Source organism: Leuciscus leuciscus (assembly GCF_965113295.1).
Source record: "Leuciscus leuciscus genome assembly, chromosome: 16".
Classification (NCBI taxonomy): Eukaryota; Metazoa; Chordata; class Actinopteri; order Cypriniformes; family Leuciscidae; genus Leuciscus; species Leuciscus leuciscus.
This window is the reverse complement of record NC_138740.1, coordinates 2,681,785-2,706,007: the sequence shown is the minus strand read 5'-3', so window position 1 is coordinate 2,706,007 and position 24,223 is coordinate 2,681,785. Positions and strand designations below refer to the sequence as shown.

Sequence of the window (24,223 nt, the reverse complement as noted above, 5' to 3'; positions counted from 1 at the left end):
GCAGCAGTAGTAAGAGTTCGTACAAGGTGCTAAAAATGAAATTTAGTCCTGGAAAACCCTTGAAAACAGCCATATTTATGAAAAGCCATATTTATTGAAAGACAATACATGTGAAATTAGTGTTTAATTTTGTGTGAAAAGATTGTTTTATCGATAAAATGAATGCTGCGGCCCATCTGATATAGATATAGAGCCGTTTCGCATGACTATGAGTGTGATATTGCTCATATAAATATCAAAGTATACGATACAGCTTTCATTCTTCAGGTCAATCATATATTAATGAGGGAAAAATCAGTTTGAATAAGTAAAGCGATATCTTTGTCATAGTATCCTTTCAATGGTTAAAGTTTCCAGTCATTGCATCTGTTGCACTTTATTATTTGTACCATTTTGTTTGATTGTTTTTTTGTTTATCTATTTACCTTTTTTAGAATTCGAAAGATAATAAAGACATTGTTGGATAAGTGAGATCTCTGATTGAAGTCGTTGAAAACCAAAAAAGTAGTGCTTGAATACTTGCATTTTGCAGTATCTGTACGAACCCTGAATTTACTGCTGTACTAAACTGATCCTTTACTCTCAGTAAGTTCTCATGGATGTGAATGTTCCTTGTCTAACTCTTTTCCCATCTCTTGACTCAGGTATCAAGCTGACCCTTTCTGCTCTCCTGGATGGGAAGAACATTAATGCTGGTGGACACAAACTGGGTTTGGGTCTGGAGTTTGAGGCATAGGAAGCCGAGGATTGCAATAAATCCTGACTTGATTTTTTTTTCTTTTCTTTCTTCCCTTTTGAATACCTCCCCTCACAAACCTTGTTTCTCTTAGATTCCCTGGGCGAGGACACACACTCGGTCAAATGATGCATTAGTAGAGGCTCACTTCTTCAGAGAGTGTATTTACTAAAGGAAAGACACTGCTATAGGTCACACAGAATGAAAGAAGAGCATAAATGGCTTTAAAGTGTATTTTCAATACATCATTGACATTATTTATTTCAGTGTTGATTGTGACAGAATATTTTACCAATGTTTAATTTTTTGGCCGTTGGCTAGAAAGAGATGCTAGCTAACACTAATGCTAGCTGACAACATTCCTGATCCACGGTTTTCACCCCAACTAACCTTGAAAGAAGGGACCCGTATATAAGAATACACTCGAGGGCCGCTGTAGGAGCCCTTCACGTCTTTAGTTGTAGACACCAGACTTTTGGGTGCGTTTCGTGTTTGTCTCGTCTGTGCGAGTGAACCCACATGTGTATCTTGTCCATTATTGTTTTATTACTGCATACTTGCCTGTACCTTTTATGGCAAAACTCTTTCAGCTGTCCCTGAACTAAAGGAGATTGGAAACAACCTTTAGATGTGCCGGGGAAGAGCATGAAAGATTTGGATATGTGGACGTAGTCTTCCGTTTTTAAATGTTGGATTAGCATACTGTGGATTTAGCAGTTTGGTTACTTTAAGTTGAATAAAACATTTGGACCTGGACCACACTACTGGATTGTGCAGTTTGGTTTCTTACTAAAAACTCAATATTGGTTGATATTATATGCAAAAGACTGTTGTTTTTTTTAGAGCAAGCTTTATTATTACCAAGCGTGCCGCACAAGCCCTGAAAAGTGAAGCCAAAGCGTCTCGATCGCCCCCCGGTGACTGGTCCTAGTATAGGTCATAAGCCCCGCCTCCTCGTGTTATTCAACGGGACTTGAGACCAACTAAACAATTAAATTACACTATCTTTTTCCCGAAGGTGGTTTCTGTCATTTACTGTAGTTTTGATCACGCTGATGTAAATTCAAGTGTTTGTTTTTAAAATAAGTTTGTTTTTAGTTAGTTAGTTATTTGATGCTATAAAAACAGTGGTGTGACGTCATGATTGACAGCTGTGATTGACAGGTTCTCTGAGCGAAGTAGTCACTGAAGCACCAACAGACTTGGTTTTTCGGGATCTTCGGAGGACTGAGGAGATCGGAGCATTAAATTTAATATCTAAATTTCTATAATTAATTATTTCACACCGAGAGTGAGGGGGGCGGGGCCTTGATTTCGCGGCTTTACTTCCTGCTCACGACTGCACAGGTCTGGTCCCGAGATCGCTACTGCGCAGACTCAAGCCCCAAGATGTCAGCGCCATATCGGGACACTGGCGGCTTCAGTTCTCACCAATGGAAGTTAGCGAAGGGCGTCGTCCATATTTTTTTACAGTCTATGATTATTACTCAAAAACCCCTGTGGTGAAAATCCAGCTTTTAAAGCAACACCAAAGCACTTTTCCTCTTCGGTCCGCCTACAGGTTGGAAGCAGAATAGTCCATTACCGCTGTCGTAAATAATTTAGCCTACAGCCGCACGCACGCTATTTGTTTATCCTGCACCGGCTTTGGAAATAACGATGTCCACAGACAAGGTAGAGTATGTTGCATGATTTTATGAAAGTATGATGTACTGCGACATCAGAAACGGCTATTTTTTATATAGGCTCCACCTATCGGCTATAGTAACGCTTGCCGTAAAGCAAGTCAAATATGTAGTTTCTTATGTCTCATTCGAACTACAGATCCGCTACCCGATCTGGCAAACTTGCATAGTGTGGTTATAGCCGATAGAGGGCCTCAAAGCGAATGCAGGAGTGCCGTTCACCCTGTTACGAGATGATGAACCACTGAAACCATTTTGGAAACATAATTTTAAGGTACAAAGGAATCTTTGGTGTTGCTTTTAATGTTGTTTATATGTCTATGTGGTGTTTTTAATATGCTTTAAGACTAACCGTGTGTAAATTCATAAGTCGACAGCATTGCTGAGTATTTTCTCCTTAAAACTGCAGTGAACCAAAGACAGTCTCAAAAACACGCTTTGAAATCACTGGTGTTTCTGATGTCACAAACTACCTTGTAACCAATCAGATCAACATGTGATCGTCAACCAGTGGATCTCTGAGCTGAGTGAATGAGTGGAGGCGGGGCTCATTTGCATATTCATAGAACCGGCGGATACTGAATGAGGCAAGGGTGTCGAGTTACATTCAAGATATTTTAAGGCACAAAGACTTTTTTTCCAAGGAAAAAACACTTAAATATATAATTTTATTGATCAAAGATGAATTTTAAGGGATAACATGATTGACTACAGGGGGACTTTAAGTATGTTTTAAAAGAAGTTTGTTTTAACTTTTTATTTTAAAAAAGTAGAAGTAAATTTTTAAATACTACAACCAATGTGAGGGATGTTATAAAAGTTATTTAAGTAGATTAAATTGCATTAGATTCTGATCCAGACATCGTCTGATTTCTTTCAATGTAAGATGTAAACACTCGCATGTATTTAAGATGTGAGGAAAAGATGCATTGTATATTTTTCCTTTCAGAAAAAAATTCCCCTTTAAAGTCTCTCATAGGAAATTGTGATGAACGCAATTTTTTTTTTAACATACTGTAATTCACATTCTCTTTTGCTGTTTGTCAAAGTATTAAGAATATCAAGTATTAAGCAGTAATTAGAAGTTTATTAAAGCAAAAGTCGTATTTAATAGTGAGAACTGGACCCTAAACTAAAGTGTGACTGGAAAATGAATATAATAAAATAATTAGGGCTATCCCCAGTGGCATGATCATTTTAACCAAATCCTCAGATGTAAATATCAACGATACAACCTTTCAAAATCCATAACTTTTTGTAAATGGTATTTTCTGATAAACGTTTGAATAACAACTTTATAACTCCTTTAATGTTTGATTCAGTCCTTCATGTAAATCAACATGGCTTAAACCTCGCCTTATGGACATTGCCGTATAAATATATTACAAAATGAAATCATTTACAAAATCATATAAGTTATCCTGTAAATGCACACATCAGTAAATATATTAATTGTGTTTTTGATGCATGTACTTTTTGCAATATATTCAGTAATATTGAACACTTATTCTTATTTCCCTTCATTTTGGATTTCTCTCCAGATAGACATGGCAAAAAACAAAAGTAACCTTATGACATTTTACTGTTTACAAACCCCATGGTTTTCCTGAAGTACAAAATTACACGCGTCCTTTAATTATCTTGGCAAAGTTTACATTCACAAGACCAGAAATATTCATATTATCTTTTGTCACTGATCTAACGATATACTTTCAAATATGAGAACAAGAAACACATAAAAAGTTACAAATCCAAAGCTTGTCAGATTTATGTAACCAAACGTATTTTATACTCTTTAATACCCACACACACACTTTTAGCAATAAATTCCGGGTGAAAATCAAGGATCTTGCAACCCCGTCACAACGCCGCGACGGACACTGCGCATGCGCGCTGATGACGACATCACTGAAGATGGCGACGTTACGGAAGACTCGATGCAGGAACTCAACGATGGGAATAATCGCAGTTTTAGTGTCACTGCAGATCCTTTCTGTGAGCTGCGCTCCATTAAGCACACCAGGTTAGTGGAAAGATTTCCCTTCAAACCTCATCGGGTTGTTCCTGCGGCCAGTGATGTCATTTAATTATTAATCATATAACGCTACCGAGCCTAAGTTTCGTGTGAAGGTGAACCTGTGACTGAATTCCCCGTGCGCCTTAAATGTCTTTCTCATCAAATGGTTGTGTCTCGGTACCAATAAATGCCACGTTTACATAAATATAAGTATATGATTCAATATAGAAAACTCACACAAGACTCTTTCTGATACTGATACCGGAAGTCTCGTGCTTTTTGTGACGTGGTCAGTTTCGCAACTGTCAAGCCTTTGTAAACACAACGCAGGATTGAAAAAAATAATATATTTTGCACTCAAACAAGTTGATCTTCAGATATTCCTCTTTAATATATATATATATATATATATATATATATATATATATATATATATATATACTACCGTTCAAAAGTTTGGGGTCAGTAAGATTTTTTTATGTTTTTTAAAGAAGTCTCTTCTGCTCACCAAGACTGCATTTATTTGATAAAAAACAGTAATATTGTGAAATTTTATGACAAGCATCATTACTCCAGTCTTCAGTGTCACATGATCCTTCAGAAATCATTCTAATATGATGATTTGATGCTCAAGAAACATTTATGATTTTATCAATGTAGAAAACAGTTGTGTACAATTTTTCAAAATTCTTTGATGAATAGAAAGTTCAAAAGAACAGCATCTATTTCAAATAGAATATTTTCTAACATTATAAATGTCTTTACTGTAACTTTTGATCAGTTTAACTCATCCTTGATGAATAAAAGTATTGATTTATTTTATTTATTTCCCCCCCCAAAAAAATAAAAAAAATCTTACTGACCCCAAACTGTTGAACGGTCGTGTTTAATGTTACAAAAGCTTTAGATTTCAGATAAATGCTGTTCTTTTGAACTTTCTATGGAAGTAAAATAATGTCAAATGTTTTTGAAATAAAAAGCCTGTTGAATTGCACTACTTGAAAAAAAATAGGCATTGCATTAACCATGCTTGCATTTTAATGCATTGTATTTTTAGTGCTTACATTTTTATGGGCTGAAATTCAACATGGTTGAATATTTAAGCTGTGAATATTTCAATTAAAAACATTTCAAACACCTTTTCATTATTAAAAATTCAATAATCCATATTCACCTTTCATATTTCACTTCCAAAATATTCAAACTGTTTAAAAATACAACCAATAATATTCAACAGGCAATTTTCGGTCCATTTTATTTCGCTTTGCAAATTCGCTTCCACAAATTCAGTGGTTCAAATTCGACAGTAAATTCAACATTGACGTCCAGGAACTGCAGGAAAAGCAGTAGATTGCCGAGCATACTCTCCATCTGCTGTTAGTCGACCTCACCATCAGATGGTGCAAAAGCGCGTGTTGAAGACCAGCAACAGTTAGAACAAGTCATTCATTCATAAAACTCATTTACAGCAATGTAAGTGTATTTGTGATTATTATGACGGCTGTTTTATGTTAAATTCAGTGTCTAAACGGTTACTTTTCCTGTGTAGCCTACATGCATCTTTCTCTACCGTGAACGAGATTATAATGTTATTCCCCGATGCGGATATACAGATCCAATGTTACATTTTTGAGGTTGACATATATTACTCTTGGTTGTTTAGTTGCCTTAACTTTATATTGTGGCGATGTGCTGCATGCAGGCTATTAGGGTTTCCCTCAATACTTCAGGATTCCCCTGCTGGACATATACAACGCTTAACGTAGCTTAATGGACTACAGTGAAAAGACCAAACTCGCAGGCAAGCAGATGGACTCAGAATAACGCGCAAAGCTTAATGCTGAGCGTTTCCCAGTGATAGACTGGCATAAAGATGGCTTGATGTTGGAGTCGGACATTCGCACATTTAGGGACCGTCTCTAAAGTGTATACGACTTTGGTATACACGTTTCTAAGTCCGATAGCATTTGAATAGAACGACTTACAGTCATAAAACCAACTGTAAAGTGTTCATGTAGTGTCAGGCATAATGCGCACCCTTTGGATTTTTGATATTTATTCAAATAAATTTAAGTTTGCTATTGAAGTTAGAAACGTGTATGCCAATGTTGAATGCAACTTTAGAGACGGTCCCTAAATGTGCTAATGTCCAATATCAAGCCAATTTTTACATTTAGTCATTTAGCAGACGCTTTTATCCAAAGCGATTTACAGTTAAACTAACAATAGGAGGACAATATGCAAGTGCTGTGACAGTTTAAGCTAATGCAATACACGTATGCATACTATATATATGTAGGCTATGTGTTGATTTTATGCCAGTATATCACGAAACGCTCAGCATGAAACTTTGCGCGTTAAGTTCATATTCTGAGTCCATCTTCTTGCCTGTAGCCTATATAATAGCCTACAGCCTACTTCCCTAATAAGGTGCAAGATTGGTCTTTCATATCACTGTATCAACGGAAGGGAAATCCTTGAGTATGAGGTATTGAGGGAAACCGATTATAATCCTGTTCATGGTAGAGAAAGCTGATGACATGTAGAATACACAGGGAAAGTAACAATGAAGTTATTGAATGAAACATAAACACAGCTTTTGTGTGTTTATCATCTTTTCCGCATATACTGACACAGATAATAATTTTCATTTTATGAATGAATGTCTTCGTCAGCAACAAGCGCTTTTGCACCATCTGATGGTGAGGTCGACTAACAGCAGATGGAGAGTATGCTCGGCAATCTACTGCTTTTCCTGCAGTTCCTGGACGTCAATGTTGAATTTACTGTCGAATTTGAACCACTGAATTTGTGGAAGCGAATTTGCAAAGCGAAATAAAATGGACCGAAAATTGCCTGTTGAATATTATTGGTTGTATTTTTAAACAGTTTGAATATTTTGGAAGTGAAATATGAAAGGTGAATATGGATTGAATATATTAAATGAACAAAAATCAACAGGCTAGCAGGAATATTAGGCTGCTGTCCCTTTAAGAGTTGCACGGGTCCAATACACTGATACACGTGCAGCACAGAGTCGTCTCACGCTTCAATGGTTTAAAGTCATACTGAAATGCTCACAAAGGAATATATTAAAATTTTATAAGTATCCGATTCCTGACCTTAAGTTTTGGATTACAGAATTGGAATCGATTTTCGATTCCCAACCCTAGACAGATGTAAACGCTCTTAATGTTGCTTTTTTCTTTCTACAGCTGCTATTGCACCGGTCACTAATGGCAGTGCACCCCAAAACATCTCAAAAGCACCTCATAAGAACATGAGCGTCAGTGAATCGGCCTCGGGCCTGGTTTTGGATGTGACGGCAGCTCCCGCTATCGACTCCAACAGCAGCACCACCACCACCAAAGCAGAAGACGTTCCCATCACCGTATCTGCATCAGATCCAAAGAAAACCACATCAGACCAGCCGAAAACCACATCAGACCAGCCGAAAACCAATTCAAACCAGCCGAAAACCACATCAGACCAGCCGAAAACCACATCAGACCAGCCGAAAACCACTTCAAACCAGCCGAAAACCACAGCAGAGCCCACCGTTACACCGGCAAACAAGCCAGTCTCCACCCCGGCAGGAGATAAACCAGAGAGCACCTTAGATTACATGGCTGACAGCACGTCTCCAGAACCAGACCTGGGCTTTAGAGAAACCGAAGATGAAGATGAAGATGATGGTGATGGTGACCCTTACGAAAAACTCCCATCTGAAAACATAGATGTAAACATCAAGGACACAGTCATCTACACAACCAAGGATGAAGATTCCCACTTCTTCTTTCATCTGGTTGTCATCGCCTTTCTCGTTGCCATCGTGTACATCACCTACCACAACAAGAGAAAGGTATATGTACTGTCACTACTTGATGTGACATCGCAAAAAGAAAATGGGCTTCTCTTCAGAATGATCTCACGATTATCGATTAATGGATGAGTTGTTTGATCTAATTGCGTTATTCGTAGTGGTTGACATAGGCTATATTGCCAATGCTGATTGGAATATATTTTAAATTTTTTAGTTTTCTGGATCAATGTTTCAGACGCATTAAACAAAGAAAGTACATTTTCTTACATATCAAATATGGTACCATAGTCGTTTTAGAGTCACGGGAATTGAACCGGATCAGCTGATAGGCGAGTGAAAAAGTTCTGGAGTCCAGCGCTGGTTTGGTTCGCGCCAAAATCACGGCAAAGTTTATATTTAAAGGTGCAGTGTGTAATTGTGACGGTTTGAGAAAGTCTAAATATTGGAGAGAGTTGGTTCTCTTCGGGTTGCCAGATTGAGATCCCGCACCGCGGAACAAGCACGATAAGCTTTACACTGTAATTTGATCAGCTGTTATATCTGCGTTTTAACATTCCTCTGATCATCATAGAGCTTTCTAATTGGATTTCGAGTATTATTAGGTCGTGTAGAATCTGTGATCTCTGACCCAGTTCGTTCGCTGCTTCCTCGGCTGCAATACGCGGAGTTTCCCACCAACTTGGCAACCTGGGTGTTGAAATACTATTGGGTGAATTGTCAGTGGGCGGAGTCAAATCAGACACTCCGATAAGTAGAATAACTGGGTGTGGTAGTGTTTTTCAGAATTGTTTTAGCATGTTTCCTAAATATCTGCAAACATATTATGGTGTTTTTATGCTTTACATACAGCACCTTTAAGGATTAACTTGCGCAATGGACAAAAACACTTTGATTTTCCTGTTATTTAACATTCACTTCATGCCAAACATTCTCGGTCACATGGAGGTAATGACAGGAGACAAGTTGCTTTTTTTATTTCTGTGGAAACGAAGAAGAAAAAATACACTGTTGTAAAGTACATAAAGACAGTCAATGGTCTATGAATCAAGGGCTTGTAGGTTTAATCAGACTGTGTTATGTTATATTTTATAATTCAGGTTTTCAGGGCTCTTGTGAATCTAACATGGACCAAGAGTAAATTTAAACAAATAGAAAAATATTTTTATTAAATTAAAGAAATCATATGGGCCTTTTTTAATAATGTTTTCATCTAAAATATAATAAATTAATGTATTAGGTCGTGATTCGATGGCTCCGATTTGTCAAAACGCTTCTCAAAATACTTGTAACGGATGCGAAAAGTGCAGAAAATCGAATCCGATGCGAATTGTTTTATGACGGACGAAGGCTTCGGAGGCAGTGTGATTGAGAACGTGATTGACACAACATGAGGGCGTATTTATTTTTTAATGTGCGAACATTTCGGACGAGAATTTCGTACCTGTACACTGTAACTGATATGAGCAAAACAGAAAATGGACATTTTAATTACGGTTATTTGTTTGACAATTAGCCTAATCGACAGCACAATAATCCCGATCGTGACAGAGCTAGAAACACGTGAGCGGTTTAACATGTTGCTCTTCTGTTGTTGCAGCAGATAATGTGGGGTCAAAGGTCAAATATCAGCGAGGAACATGTGAAACATCGATAGAAATTAGTCATTTTGGGCTTTACAATACGCGTAATGTTTAAACAATCCACAGTTTATATATCATTGTTTGTGAGGTGTTTTGTGTGCATTATGCTCATAAGAATTAGCTTGAGAATGTGTGCTAAATAAATGTAGCAGAGAGTCCTAAAGCTAGCAGGGCTCCACAGTAACTGTAGCGTGACTTTATGGCTCGTTGGTTTTATTACTTGCGTTTGAGGTGGAAAATCACCTGTATAATAAAGTCCGGTCACTTAATGTTTTTATTCTATTGTGATTTAAAAAAAAAAATTTTTATCAATAAAGACACATTGTTTTCAGTCAAAGTACAGTTTAAAACAGGAAGTAATAGAAACGAAACGATGCATAATGAATTATTTTCTGACAACATATTGGTTCATACCACTGTTGTCAGTTTTTTTCAAAACACATCGATTCTGAATATTTCTTAATAGTTTCAATTGCCGTAATCACTCCTTGTGCATACACAAATCTCAAAAAAAGAATGTTTGGAAATGTAAACTGATATTTCCTACTGACACACTACAGCAAAATATATAAATAACTGACTTAAAACCTTTTTTTTATGGGGGGGGGGATATTAACATGCCTAAAGGCGGCCGCACACCGGACGCGCAGCTCAGCGCCGCGCCACGTCTAGGACAACTGTCACCTGAAAATCCGATAACATCAGCAATTTTCTGATTTCTGTAAATAAATATAAAACTAAATGTATATTGCAGCACAGGGTGAGGTCCGTATATATATTAACTACGATTTGAGACACATACATGTAAATTTAATATAAAACTATGTAAATGGCGCTCTGTGGCGCGGCAGGATTTTGAACACGGTCCTGAGCCGCCGCGGACAGACGCCGAAAGGCGCCGCCGGTGTGTGTACTCTCATAGAGAATAGTGTGTTCGAATTTAAAAGACGTGGCGCGGCGCGCCGCTGAGCTGCGCGTCCGGTGTGCGACCCCCTTAAGACTTTTGCACAGTACTGTATATTCTCATAGAAAAGAGTTATTTTAAATTGCAATAATATTTCACAATATTACTGCTATTTTTTGTATTTTATTTAGACTTCTTTTAAAAACATAATAAATCACACGGATCCCAATCTTTTGAACAGCAGTGTGTGTATATGTCAGATCCAGCAGTGTGTGTATATGTCAGATCCAGCAGTGTGTGTATATGTCAGATCCAGCAGTGTGTGTATATGTCAGATCCAGCAGTGTGTGTATATGTCAGATCCAGCAGTGTGTGTATATGTCAGATCCAGCAGTGTGTGTATATGTCAGATCCAGCAGTGTGTAAAATGACGGTAATGAATAGACTGAGCATTGCATGATCTGTCCTGATGATGAACTCTTTCCCCCGTGTGTGTGTGTGTGTGTGTGTGTGTGTGTGTGTGTAGCTGATGCTTCTGGCTCAGAGTCGACGCTGGCGGGACGGTTTCTGCTCTCGAGGAGTCGAGTATCACCGGCTCGACCAGAACGTCAACGAGGCCATGCCTTCGCTCAAGATGACCAGCGATTACATCTTCTGACCCGCTGCAGAACAACACATGCTAACCGGCTACACATGGTGTCTTATTTAATCAAGGGGAAGAAGAAGAAGACGTACTGTTAAATCTATTAAAAATGTATAATTGTATTGTACTAAAAACATACTCAAGTTCATTACATTTAACAGTACGTCTTATTCAGCTGGGTGAGAGATTGTGCTTTACTAGATGTGCGTTTATTTTGTGTCTTTTCTTCTGCTTGTTCTCCTGTGTTTTTCTTTTTGGTGTCTGTGAAAGAGGTTTTGAGTGCAGCTGATGCGTGTAAACCATTCTGTTCTCCGGCAGAACTGCATTAGTACATGTCTGCCGGATCATTCGTGAAGAAAAACTAATGAAGGTATGTAGATATCAGATTATAAAGCTGCTGTCTGTCACATATAGGCCAAGCACAAATACAGACCATTCATTTGCTTCCATTGCAGTGTGTGTGTGTGTGTGTGTGTGTGTGTGTGTGTGTGTGTGTGTGTGTGTGTGTGTGTGTGTGTGTGTGTGTGTGTGTGTGTGTGTGTGTGTGTGTGTGTGTGTGTGTGTGTCTGAGGTGCACAATTAATCTGTAAAAGATCGCGACTAGGGCTGCACGATATTGAAGGAAAACGCGATATGCGATAACTCATTAAATACTGAGATATTCAATAATGCTTAAAGTGTGTAAAATAAACTTAAATTATCTTTCAAATATTTAAAATGATACGTGTTTCACATTCTTTTTGTGACGAGAAAACATCCCTTCGGCTTCTGAAAGTGAACAGCAGTGTTTTACTGTAGCGTAAGAAGTTAATAGTTAATTAAAGAAGTGTTTAATATCTGGTTTCAGGAACGCCTACATTAGGGTTATTTAACAGCAGAAACTGAATAATCAAATGTAAAAATAAACACTGCTTAGTTTTCACTGTACGAATGAAATATACACGTATTCTTATTAAAGCTACAAAAGTTATTCAGCCGAGAGCAGCGAGTGATTTTTCTCTTATTCATATCACGACATATACATTTGCAATATTCCGATATATTGTGCAGCCCTAATCACGACCCATGAAATCTTATTGCAATCGTATGACAACGATTCACCTGTGTCTATTAAACCTTTAACAAGTACATTCAGATCTGAGTTCTGATCCAGAGAGAGTCTGTCATGTGTAGATATGAAACAGCTTCAGTCTTTTCCACCACACCGTATCGTCATTTCTGTGTTACAGACGTTCAAATCATCACAAAAGAGCTGGGATTAAAGGTTATAGTTTAAGGTTAAAGGTTTTAAGGTTATATAGATTATAAGGTTATCAGATATAAACACTGATGTCTACAGTAGCGATCAAAATAATCGACACTTTCTATCAGAACGGCGAACACAGTGTCTGAGTTCAAAGAAGTCTTTTGAAAACCCATTTGTACTCGTGTGCTTTTAACGTCTTGTGAATGTATTATTTTGGTGTTGGGCCTAGGCAATTTTGTACAGCACTTTGGTCAGCCAAGGTTGTTTTAAATGTGGCTTATAAATAAATTAAACTTGAAACTGAAACTTTTGGAAGTAGCTTGACGCTTCAAATTAATTTTCTATGAATTGCATCGTTACACCTGTAGGTGGCGACAACTGGCTTCATTTTTATCTGTCATTGAATAATTCACTCGAGAGATTTGTCGAAAAACGGATTAATCTGGTAATGAAACAAGTGAAGTCTTAATGAGCGAGTCATTCACTCAACCAGGTTTTTTTTATTTAATTATTCAAATTAATTCAATATGTTTAAATAGACTGCACAAAAAAAAAAAAAAATTAAATTACGTTTTTTGGTTTTGTTTAGTTGTCTATTTTGAATCGTGATCTCTATTTTAAACAAAACGGTGCAGCTCTAGTGTGTGTTCAGCACAGATCATGTGTGTGTGTTCAGCACAGATCATGTGTGTGTGTGTTCAGCACAGATCATGTGTGTGTGTGTTCAGCACAGATCATATGTGTGTGTGTGTTCAGCACAGATCATGTGTGTGTGTGTTCAGCACAGATCATGTGTGTGTGTGTTCAGCACAGATCATATGTGTGTGTGTTCAGCACAGATCATGTGTGTGTGTTCAGCACAGATCATGTGTGTGTGTGTGTTCAGCACAGATCATGTGTGTGTGAGTGTTCAGCACAGATCATGTGTGTGTGTTCAGCACAGAACATGTGTGTGTGTGTTCAGCACAGATCGTGTGTGTGTGTGTTCAGCACAGATCATATGTGTGTGTGTGTTCAGCACAGATCATGTGTGTGTTCAGCACAGATCAGAGAACCCATGCTAACTAACAGCAATATTGTCATGAAACGTGTGTTTGCTATGATCCCCTTTATGTTTTTGTGTTATGACTTCAGTGAAGTTGCTTTATATTGCACATGATGTTTAGATGAGCAGGGTCCACCGTTGCCTAAATCCCAAAAAAATAAAATAAATTGTCGTGTCTTTCTTTATGTGAGCGTTGCCTAATATCAAACACAACTGTTGCAGCAGCCGAAGTCATCATATCAGTTTTATGTGTGCAGGACACTAATAATAACACTAATATGAGCGTTAGTAGAGCAGCTCTGATGTACCGTCTGTGCATGAAGACCACGTATTGAGTTCCACTGTCAATTCAACAATAAAGCACCTCTGTATGCAGACAGTCACTGAGTGTGTCTTTCATTATGATATATGAATTATACACACACATGCACATCAGAAAATCACATGTTTGTCGATTTTTAAAAAAATTTTATTTGAGTTTCCCAGTCACATTCAGCCACGTTTGTTATGCATTTAAGTTCACACATAGTGTTAGGGGATGGTTACAGCATAATTAAGATTTTAAATGAATACATTTAAATGAATTTGAACAACATCAGCCTGTCAAAAAATAATAAGCTGAAACACCTCAATGACAATTTCATGATCTCTCAATTACTTTTAATCAAAACTCCAGATCTTCTTAATCTAATTCACAAATATAAGTGTAAAATAAGTTGCAGGAAATGTACGTAAATGTTTGTGTTACTGTGGGTGTGTGTGTGTGTAGACATGAATACATACAGAAATAAATTAAAAATAAAACTCTGTGTGAAATACAGTACAGGCCAGAAGTTTGGACATTTGGACACGGTTTCGTTCCAATGAACTGCAGTAGCCAAGGCGACATCTAGTGTATATATCTATACCCGCCCGCGCTCTCAGATCACTTGAACGTGGCTGTGTACAAGAGGTAACAACGATATAAATACTGTTCGTTTTCTCACACAAACCACTCATTTCGTGTTTTAGGCCATCAATGTGTACTTACGATGGGGAATTGTTTAATTTGAACGATGGGGAATTGTTTTAATTTGGACTCTGTGCATGCTCTTTGAGGTGGTGACCATAGACCTGCATTATATTTAAAACCCTGAGACAATGGCATTATATATAATGGCACACAAGCAAACTAGAAAGGTATAAAAACAATTTACCAAAAACAATTTACAGAGGGAGTGAACTACAGAACTAAAAATCTAACAGAAAAAACAAAGCAATTAAGCTACAAACATGAAAGAAAATATACAGAAACAAGATGTGATCTGTAGATCTGTTCAAGGGAAGTTTCATGGTGTTTTTTTCCCTATTCACCTGGGTTTTTCCCGTCTTAGAATTTAGAGAACAAATGCTTAAAAAATTTGCATAAAAAAATTTAATCTAAGACAACTTGCAATGGTGTTTTTCTTAGTTATTATGTAATATGGAATACATCACATATCATATATACACTGGGAACATTTAAGAGTGATATTGATTGAATATGTATGTCGGCCTTAAAAAAAATGACACAAATAATGCTTAATTTCACCTTAAAAGTTGGTATTTTGCATATATATATACATAAAAAAGGCAGTGAGCCTCCATTATATCTTTGCTCTGACCCTTGATTATCGATCTAGAAACTTAATTTCCTCATCTTGATTGCCTACCTACAAAAAAACTAGGGGAAAATGGTCCAACGACTGAGCAAGAGAGGCAATTTGGCGGCCATTTTGATATGCAAATTAGAAGGTCAAAAACTCACAATTTCGCTTGGGTACCATTTTTTTGGGGGCTCAGCACCCTTTAAATATGTAAAGTAGGCCGGTTCCCGACTTGTACCCATAAATGCTCCTCACTTTCACTTTTTGGGTACATCCCATCTAGACTATATTAGCCCGGTTCTGTCAACACTGCATTGGCTCCCTATTAAACATCGTATACATTTTAAAATATTGCTGATTACTTACAAAGCACTAAATGGTTTAGCTCCGCAGTACTTGAGCGAGCTCTTAACGCATTATAGTCCTTCACGTCTATTGCGATCTCAAAATTCCGGCCAGTTGATAATACCTAGAATATCAAAATCGACTGCTGGCGGTAGATCCTTTTCCTATTTGGCACCAAAACTTTGGAACAGTCTTCCTACCATTGTCCGGGAAGCAGACACACTCTGTCAGTTCAAAGCTAGATTAAAGACACATCTCTTTGACCTAGCATTCACATAATACATTACAGACTTCTATAATTTAATGTTAGGCTGCATAGATCAGGGGCCCGTTCGTTGTACGTCGCTAACTCAGTTAGCTGGATTTGATTGTTGGCGATTTGGCATGATCTTGGATTGTTTGGTTCTTCAACGCTCATCCTTTACATTATTAATTTGTTGGAAACGCACATTTATTTTCGACTTGTCGGAGTCGGGCTTTAACTACAGCACAAACTGTTTGCATTGCCTTAAGATTATTTGCGGCTCTTTCCTTTACACTTTTGGAGATGCGGAGAACTTGATGGAAAGTGCTGTCTGTCGTGTCATTCAGAGTTTACCTGCCGCTTTTAGGTTTATAAAAAGGTTTTTTTTTTTTTTTTTTTTTTGCTATTTCCAAGCCACTAATTAAGACCCAATGTTGTAAAGCAGTTTTTTTTAAGGCTATCATCATTTTTTATGAAGATCATGCAATCATGACCATGCCGATTACAGTATATGTCACTCAGGCTTCACTAACGTGATTGGTACCATAGACTATAGGCTAGACCATAGACTGCCATCAAGGCCTCAATGAAGGGGATTATGTGAACAGAAAGGGGGTTCACAATGTAAATGTGCAGCCCAGTTACTATTGTGATTCTAAGATTCCAGATTAGTAATATTATATCAAATAAAAAAAGGCAGTTGACTAAAATCTTCCATATCACAAATGTGAAAGCAAAATGGCCAGGATCTGTGCATGACTTAAGCATTTTCAGAGATTCATATTTATGCACATTATTTGAAAGTGGTAAAAAAAGTTCCAAAATTAAATATCAAGCTCACTGTATTACATACACTTATGCTGATCCTAACAGAACTGCATTTTTTCATAGGTGATTATGACATGTTCCTGCCTGCAGACAGGTGTTTTATGACCCCATTCCCTGACCCAAACCAGTTATGCAGCTCTAGCCAGGACAAGGGCACACAATGAAATGAACTTTGGCTAACTAAAGGGAAGATTTCAGTGTCTGATAAGTCTGAGGGTTGCACACCTGACAGGGCCTGGGACATTGTTGCATGTGCCATATTACACAACATTGCCCAAAAAAAACAAAAAAAAAACAACACTATTCATTAAATGTTTAATAAAAGACAAATATGCTTAGTTCCTTGAGTTTTATTTCAATTGTTCTTTGTAAAGAAAAGCCAGTGATCAAGTGCCTGCAACAAGAGATATTAGACACATGCCTCATGCAACAAATAAAAAGGAAAAGTTGTCTATCCACTGCCCACCTGTAGGCCTATGTCTCCTCTGTCTGTGCAGACTCTTCTGTAGGCCTTTCTGTAGATGTGGAATCCTGACACTTATATTGCAGCCATAAAGCATACAAGTATAAATTAAGTAAAGTTCTTTATGCACTTGCAGGTGGGATAGTTCCTCCATATGACAGTTATCTGAGAGGGTTTATTCACTGTCCAGTGCAATGGAAACAAATGGACATTACAAAGTCTTATACTTTCTTTCCTTTGGAAAGTTAGAAAATGTCCACTTACTGCACATATTTCAGCACCGCTTTCTTGGGAACAGATACAAGTGTATTATGTAAAAGTGCACAAAAGAGGAAAACATAATGTCATTACAATGAACTACACTCGGGAAAAATGTGATCAATAACTCATGGCAAAATATTTTTACATTAAACGTTTATCAGTTTTCACTTTCACAAGTCAAAGCAATTCATCATTACTCAAGATTTAACAGTTGAAATGACTATACGGCCTTAATTTAAAGCAGCAAAAATAATTTTACAGTGTAGGCTAAGATCTTTTCTTTCTTTTTTTCTCAGCCTTTTTCTTGGTTTTATTTTTATAAACAGACATCCATTTATTTAACAGTGTCTTTTATAAAAGAGACTATAATATAACTAAAAATTACCATTATGTAGAATATTTTTGTACTCCACTTTTATTTGTCCCCATGTTCTAGTGTGGTGACTCTGACATTACAATGAACAAAGTAATTATGCAATTATTAAAATACAAATATATAGGCTAATAAGTGATAAAAACATCTAACATGGCCACGGATTTAAATTGTCTGCTACTTTTTGCCAGCCCTCTCTCCTGGCTTTTGCAGACTTTGAGGTGTTCCCTGGCGTTTTGATTAAACATTAAAATTCCGAATTAACTTCGACTATTAGTTCTTGCTCTGCTGAGGAGAAAAACTGAGCGCACTCTTTGGCCACTCTGAACAGCCAATAGCAGCGTTGCTGATCAATGTTTCTACTATCGATACATATCCCCTTTTCAACCAGCGCATGAACGCGCAATTATCTCACTAACTCAATCCAGCGATACTAATCATATCCAGCAAGTGTGTTCGAAGAACCTAATTAGCCAGATCATGATTACCACGATGATATCATCTTGGATGTGTCATTTGATCTCGGATGTAATAAGCAACGTACAAAGAACAGGCCCCAGGTCAGCCGGAACTGGAAACACTTCCCATAAATCCTGATGTACTCGTTACATCATAAGAAGAATGGCATCTACGCTAATTTTAGTGTCTCCTCGTTTTATCCCGAGGTTTTCCCGCAGCCTGCCGGATCCATGCCGTATCCAGATCTGACGAAGGACCTACGCCTGGACCCGATGACAACGCAGTGCCAACTAGTCTCTCCCTTTGGAGGATCCCTTTACCACTCTACAGATAAAGCGTTGTCGGGAAAATTCGTTTCGCGTAGCTACCCCGGGGTGGTGGTGGCGCAATGGATAAGACACATGCCTTTGGTGTGAGACACCAATGTGTCCCTGAGCAAGACACTTAACCCCTAGTTGCTCCAGAGGCGTGCGACCTCTGACATATATAGCAATTGTAAGTCGCTTTGGATAAAAGCGTCAGCTAAATGAATAAATGTAAATGTAAAATGTACCCCGAAGTGACAAAATAATAAAATTGTGTATACAAATTTATAAGGAAAGACCAGTCCTTTGTTTAGGCTTGGTTTGTAGGGAATTACAAACCTGCGCACATATATTCAAACGCACATAACTATAGAACCAATTTGTAATGCGCATGTGAACGCCATCAGCGTTTCTCACAGGTTTGCGTTTAAAGTCTGTGTAGAGAGAATGGTGTCATCTTAGCGGCCCCTAATTTTAATAAATGATCGCTGCGACGGAAGCGAATCAATCAAAACTAACTTTAGCTGGAAAATAACTTTATTAAAGACCGCTATAAAGCCAAAACAATCTCTGTTACCTTAAATTATACGTTTATCTCTGTAAAGCTGCTTTGAAACAATCTACATTGTTAAAAGCGCTATATAAATGAAGATGACTTGACTTGACTATCGCCCCTTTTGCTAACAGATTCTGTATTTCGGAGCGAAGCACGTGACCCACGCTGCTTCTCACCGAAGTCTCGATAACCGCCTGAAACTTTGGGGGTCTGCGAGCGAATTGGAGCGAGTAGCCTCGCTTTATTGTGTTTATAACCCAACTCGACACACCGGGGATGGCTTGCCAGGCCAACGCCCGTGTGGCTAGGGTTTGACACATATTTTGGGCCTAACACAGGGGGACCTGATACCCTTACATTGTGATTTGTGCACATACTGAGTGTTGGACTGACTGTACAGGCTTTTGCCTGGGGGAAAGTCAGTTAACAACTGGGAGGGGGCCGTGAACCTGTGTGTTGTGTTTGTGAAACATACTCTTTTTGTGCTTTATGTGGGTCACCGTGAAAACGGCGTTAGTTTGTAGAAAACTTTTAGTTTGTTTTCCGAAATCAGCAGGCACATAGCATCGTGGCAGGTCCACCTTTTCCAGATTGACAAAGTCATTCTGCCATTTCTTCCACCACGGGCTAAGAGCAAGAGAAAGTGGATCATCCCAGCCTGTACCCTGGCGACACATTTCTTGTAGGATCCTCTTACCATTGAGAACATCGAGAGCTACAAAGCCCAAAGGATCATATATGGAGGCAACCGTTGACAATATGCCACGACGTGTTGTAGGTTGTCCTTTTAGTGGGATATGGAATTGGAAGCTATCACTCTGTATGTTCCAATGAATTCCCAGAGCTCTCTCAAGTGGCATGTCATTGAAGGTAAGATCCTTTGTTTCAAAGTTTACAGCACGTTCTGATGCTGGTATGCTCTGCAGAACAGTGTTGTCATTTGATACAAACTTGTGAAGTCGAAGACCTCCTTTTGCGCACAACTCCCGTGCTTCTTTTTCCAGCTGAATGGCCTTTTCCACTGTCTCTACACTTGTGACTCCATCATCAGCATAAAAGTCTCTTATGATGAACTGAGCGGCTAATGAGTGTGACTGACTATGCTCACTGGCTAGATATTTTAGTCTCACACATTACAGCTTTAGGATGCCTTCTGAACCTGACAAGGACTCCTGTGAGATTGTTTCTCATGTCTGGTCCTGGTGACAAATGTCCATTGAGACTTGTGCCTTTAAATTTCGAGGAACAATCAAAAACGACACGTAGCTTGTCTGGCTTTTTTGAATGGTAGATGCCATGATGAGGTATGTACCACTTTTCGCCATCAGTTCCATCATCATTCACTGTTTCTACATCACCTCTTTCAATGATGTCATTCGGTCTTGTATTTCTTGTTTCTACAGAACTTCTTGTTCAAATGATTGAGTCTGACCTTGGCAAGCTCTCTGTTGTCAGGTAAGTATGGCCGTTGTTTGAACGGAAGAGGCATTTGTGTGTTTATTGTCTGTATTTTTGTATTGTATTGTTGTATGTGCACCATGTCGGAAAACCGCTCAAGTGTCTTTGAAGATCCCAGTGAGGTCAGGGGTCATATGGCTGCTGAAATAAGCAAGGCTCTTCTCCGTGAGGCCAGGGTGAGACAAATTTTGATCAACTTACACCCATGTCTATGAAAATCACTATTGGTATTACATATTGTTTGTTTGTTTGTTGTAGTTGCTGTTGAGGAATGATGTTCTAGACATTTATTGCACATTGGTAGTGTAGTATTTTATATGTTGTAGTTTTTGATTTGTGTTTTTTATTGTTTGTTACTTTGGAAAAAAGCGTCCATCAAGTAAACATAACCATAAGTTAGTCTGATATTCTATCAGAAAACATTAGTATTTTTATTTTCATATAGGCTGCAATGGCAATGGAAAGCCAAGTTCCCTCAAAAAAGAAAGAGGACTAAGAGAAAGAAAGCAGTCGCAAGCGCAGCGGCCACAAGTCACAGACGTGAGAAACATCAAAAAGCCGTGCATTAGGTTTGTTATTTATAGCACTGTTGTCATAGTTTAATAACAATAATTCTCTAAATGTTGGTGGGTGTACAGATGGTTTGAGCTCACTTTGCCAGATGTATGATGGAATTTTGTGAATTTTCTAGACTAAAGTATATGATGCTTTAAGACCCTGATAGAATAGATAACCAAATGTACCTCTACAGCTTCCGACGTTCAATTGAACACAGTTTCTGAGGAAGTCCCTCAGATAGAAGAAGAGCTGACTGCAAGCCTTGGTGAGTATGTCTGTATTATCCCTATGACTATATTTCCTATTCCTCCATATCAACAACTTTTCTAATGCCCTTGCTAAACTTTTCCTTGATTCATTGTTGCTGATGTCTCAAACTTCTTCTCCACGTAATCTACATTAAAAGTGGTTTGTGTTTGTATTTTGTTGTTGTAGACAGAACATGTGCATTATATTCAGATTTTTGACAATTCTGCACTCAGTGCTTTGCTTTTGCAGAGTAGTTCATTCTTGCCTAGTTTGGAAGTGATAGACACTCCAGACTCTTCATTTCAAACGGGTCTATTATCGGAAGCATATTACATGGTTTGTGATACCATGAGAAAGTCCAAATACATCACACCAACATTGAATGGACACTGTAGTGTGTGGCATGGTCAAAGTCAGATTTGAAGTCATAATTATTATCGTACCATTCAGTATTAAGTATTTTTTATCTATTGTGCCTTCACTCAATCGAAGGGTTGTTTAACAGTTTTTCCTTTTCTTTTTTCTTTTTTTTCTTTTCAGAAACACGTCTTCAAGAGTTGAGGGACACTCTTGACTCAGTTGAGGTTAATGTGGCAACAGAAAGAACAGCATGGACGCAGCGGCAGCTACACGCTGATACGAGGGCAAAAGCAGCAAGGCCAGTGCTACTCGATGCTAAACTGTCCGCTGAAGAGACCTCAACCAGAAACGCCACAGGTGCGGTGCTGGAGAGGCAGTAATAAGGGTATCTGCATTGTGTGCCACTGGACATGGAGTTTCTATGTGGAGGATGCGACATGGAGGCTCACAAACAGAATGTGTTCCACGTAGGGCTGTCACTTTTGTGAAAAAATCCTGTTTGATTTTTGAGACATAAGTGTTCAATGAATCGATTGTAAAAATCAATTTTCCATGTCTAAAGACGTTTCCATTTTAAACGCCAAATATCAAATTCATTCGCGCCGCAGGAATTTTTTACGCGCGTAACGCGTCTTTGCATTGACTTAACATTGAAATCACTCGCGCCTGACGCGCTATTCGCGTCCGGTGTGAACGCACCATTAGAATCCACCACTGAGCCACAGGGGAGCTCTTATAATACTTAGAATGGCAGCTTGCTCTCGCAGTGAGAGAGAACAGTTTCAGCGTGGTTGATTCCAGGCATGAAAAGTGTCTGAATTACGGAGAAGGTTCTGCGTGATGAACAGAATGTAAGGGAGCGGTAGCTCTCTTGTGTCGTAAAGAGAGATAGCCGCGTGCACATCTGACCGCACGCTTCTTCCGTCGCTGTTCAATGAGGGAAGGAAGCGGGTTAGCAGCGTGCCATTACACGTCAGAGCCTGCCAAGGGGGCGTGGCCTTAGCCTATATTAGTCCCCGAAAACGCCATTTTAGCAGATTTTACTCCTTCAGCGACAACTTCACGTCTCTGAATCCTCTGCAAGCCTTCACCGTCGAATCAAGCATCACATGGTTTGAGCGCGCCATTGAATATGCAGCACAGCCAATGAGTGAGCCAGACACTCACTGTGCTAGCTGTGCAGCTGCAAATGCGTTTTACATTTTAGGCTTCAGTAAATCGAGGAAAATGAGTTTCCCCACTGCGTATAGCTACGCAATACGAAGTGACCGTTCTCGAAAGGGAAGCATTGTCTGAAGCACAGCCATTGTCTGGGTGCTGTGCTTTGGCGTATTTTTTGGACTCGATAGAAACGTATGAAAACGACAGTTGTCGTTATTGATGTATCCCAAGACCACTTTTGAGTCAGTCCAAAAGAATTCATTGACATTGGTGAGGTCAAGCTCTTCTCTCAGCATATTGCTTATTTTGACTGATACAACGGCTGCCGTCAACTCTAATCTTGGTATTGTAGTAATCTTTACAGGAGTAACCCGGGCTTTGCCAATGAGGAAAGTGCAATGAATCTCATCCTTCTCATTGATCATTCTCAGATAAGAAAACTGACCATAACCACAGGTACTTGCATTAGAGAAATTATGTATTTCTGTTTTTACAATCTTTCCGAAATCAGCAGGCCCATAGCATCGTGGCATGTCCACCTTTCCCAGATTGACAAAGTCATTCTGCCATTTCTCCCACCATGGGCAAAGAGCAAGGGAAAATGGATCATCCCAGCCTGTACCCTGGCGACACATTTCTTGTAGGATCCTCTTACCATTGAGAACATCGGGAGCTACAAAGCCCAAAGGATCATATATGGAGGCAACCGTTGACAATATGCCACGACGTGTTGTAGGTTGTACTTTTAGTGGGATATGGAATTGGAAGCTATCACTCTGTATGTTCCAATGAATTCCCAGAGCTCTCTCAAGTGGCATGTCATTGAAGGTAAGATCCTTTGTTTCAAAGTTTACAGCACGTTCTGATGCTGGTATGCTCTGCAGAACAGTGTTGTCATTTGATACAAACTTGTGAAGTCGAAGACCTCCTTTTGCGCACAACTCCCGTGCTTCTTTTTCCAGCTGAATGGCCTTTTCCATTCAGATAAAACTTCCATTTTGTTGGTGCAATGATGGGTTTGTGTGACGTTGTTCCAGAGAGGCGTGTTTCGGGCGTGTTTTAAGTGAAGCGCTGTGGAGCTTCTGGCCCGACAGTGGAAACGCAGCAGATTTTGGGTACGGTGCTACTGGCCCGAGGATATTAGCCTGGCACGGCCCGTTTAAAGCCATGGCTCGCACTGGCCCGACAGTGGAAACGCTGCTAATGCCTACAACTAACGCAACGATTAAGTGATGCACC

At 38.8% G+C, this 24,223-nt stretch overlaps 2 protein-coding genes and 2 long non-coding RNA genes across 7 annotated transcripts in view; 3 read left to right on the top strand and 1 right to left on the bottom strand.

Annotated features, from left to right (window-relative positions):
• vdac1 (voltage-dependent anion channel 1) overlaps nt 1–1,500 on the top strand; it is a 30,575-nt gene extending 29,075 nt beyond the window's left edge. Inside the window, exon 9 of the mRNA XM_082141441.1 lies at nt 645–1,500. Within this exon, the coding sequence (XP_081997567.1) occupies nt 645–736 (92 nt within the window). The 3' untranslated portion in view covers nt 737–1,500. The remainder of the gene's footprint in view (nt 1–644) is intronic.
• LOC309478041 lies at nt 1,416–4,192 on the bottom strand. Its single transcript, XR_014198779.1, has 2 exons — nt 4,012–4,192; nt 1,416–3,930 (listed from the first exon to the last, which is right to left on the bottom strand). It is a non-coding gene; the product is annotated as an uncharacterized lncRNA (long non-coding RNA).
• A 96-nt stretch (nt 4,193–4,288) lies between these two features.
• cUnh5orf15 (chromosome Un C5orf15 homolog) lies at nt 4,289–14,122 on the top strand. 4 transcript variants are annotated; one of them, XM_082141432.1, is made up of 4 exons: nt 4,289–4,444; nt 7,654–8,300; nt 11,332–13,444; nt 13,659–14,122. In XM_082141432.1, the coding sequence occupies exons 1-3, from the start codon at nt 4,318–4,320 to the stop codon at nt 11,461–11,463; spliced, it is 906 nt and encodes a 301-aa protein (XP_081997558.1). In that variant the 5' UTR covers nt 4,289–4,317; the 3' UTR covers nt 11,464–13,444; nt 13,659–14,122. The 4 variants fall into 4 exon arrangements, with proteins under 4 accessions (XP_081997558.1, XP_081997557.1, XP_081997559.1 ...); XM_082141431.1 differs by having other exon boundaries at nt 11,332–13,574; XM_082141433.1 differs by having other exon boundaries at nt 11,332–13,590; nt 13,745–14,122.
• A 6,532-nt stretch (nt 14,123–20,654) lies between these two features.
• On the top strand, nt 20,655–22,112 carry LOC309477468. The gene is made up of 3 exons (XR_014198646.1): nt 20,655–20,832; nt 21,408–21,479; nt 22,004–22,112. It is a non-coding gene; the product is annotated as an uncharacterized lncRNA (long non-coding RNA).
• The last annotated feature ends 2,111 nt before the right edge of the window (nt 22,113–24,223 follow it).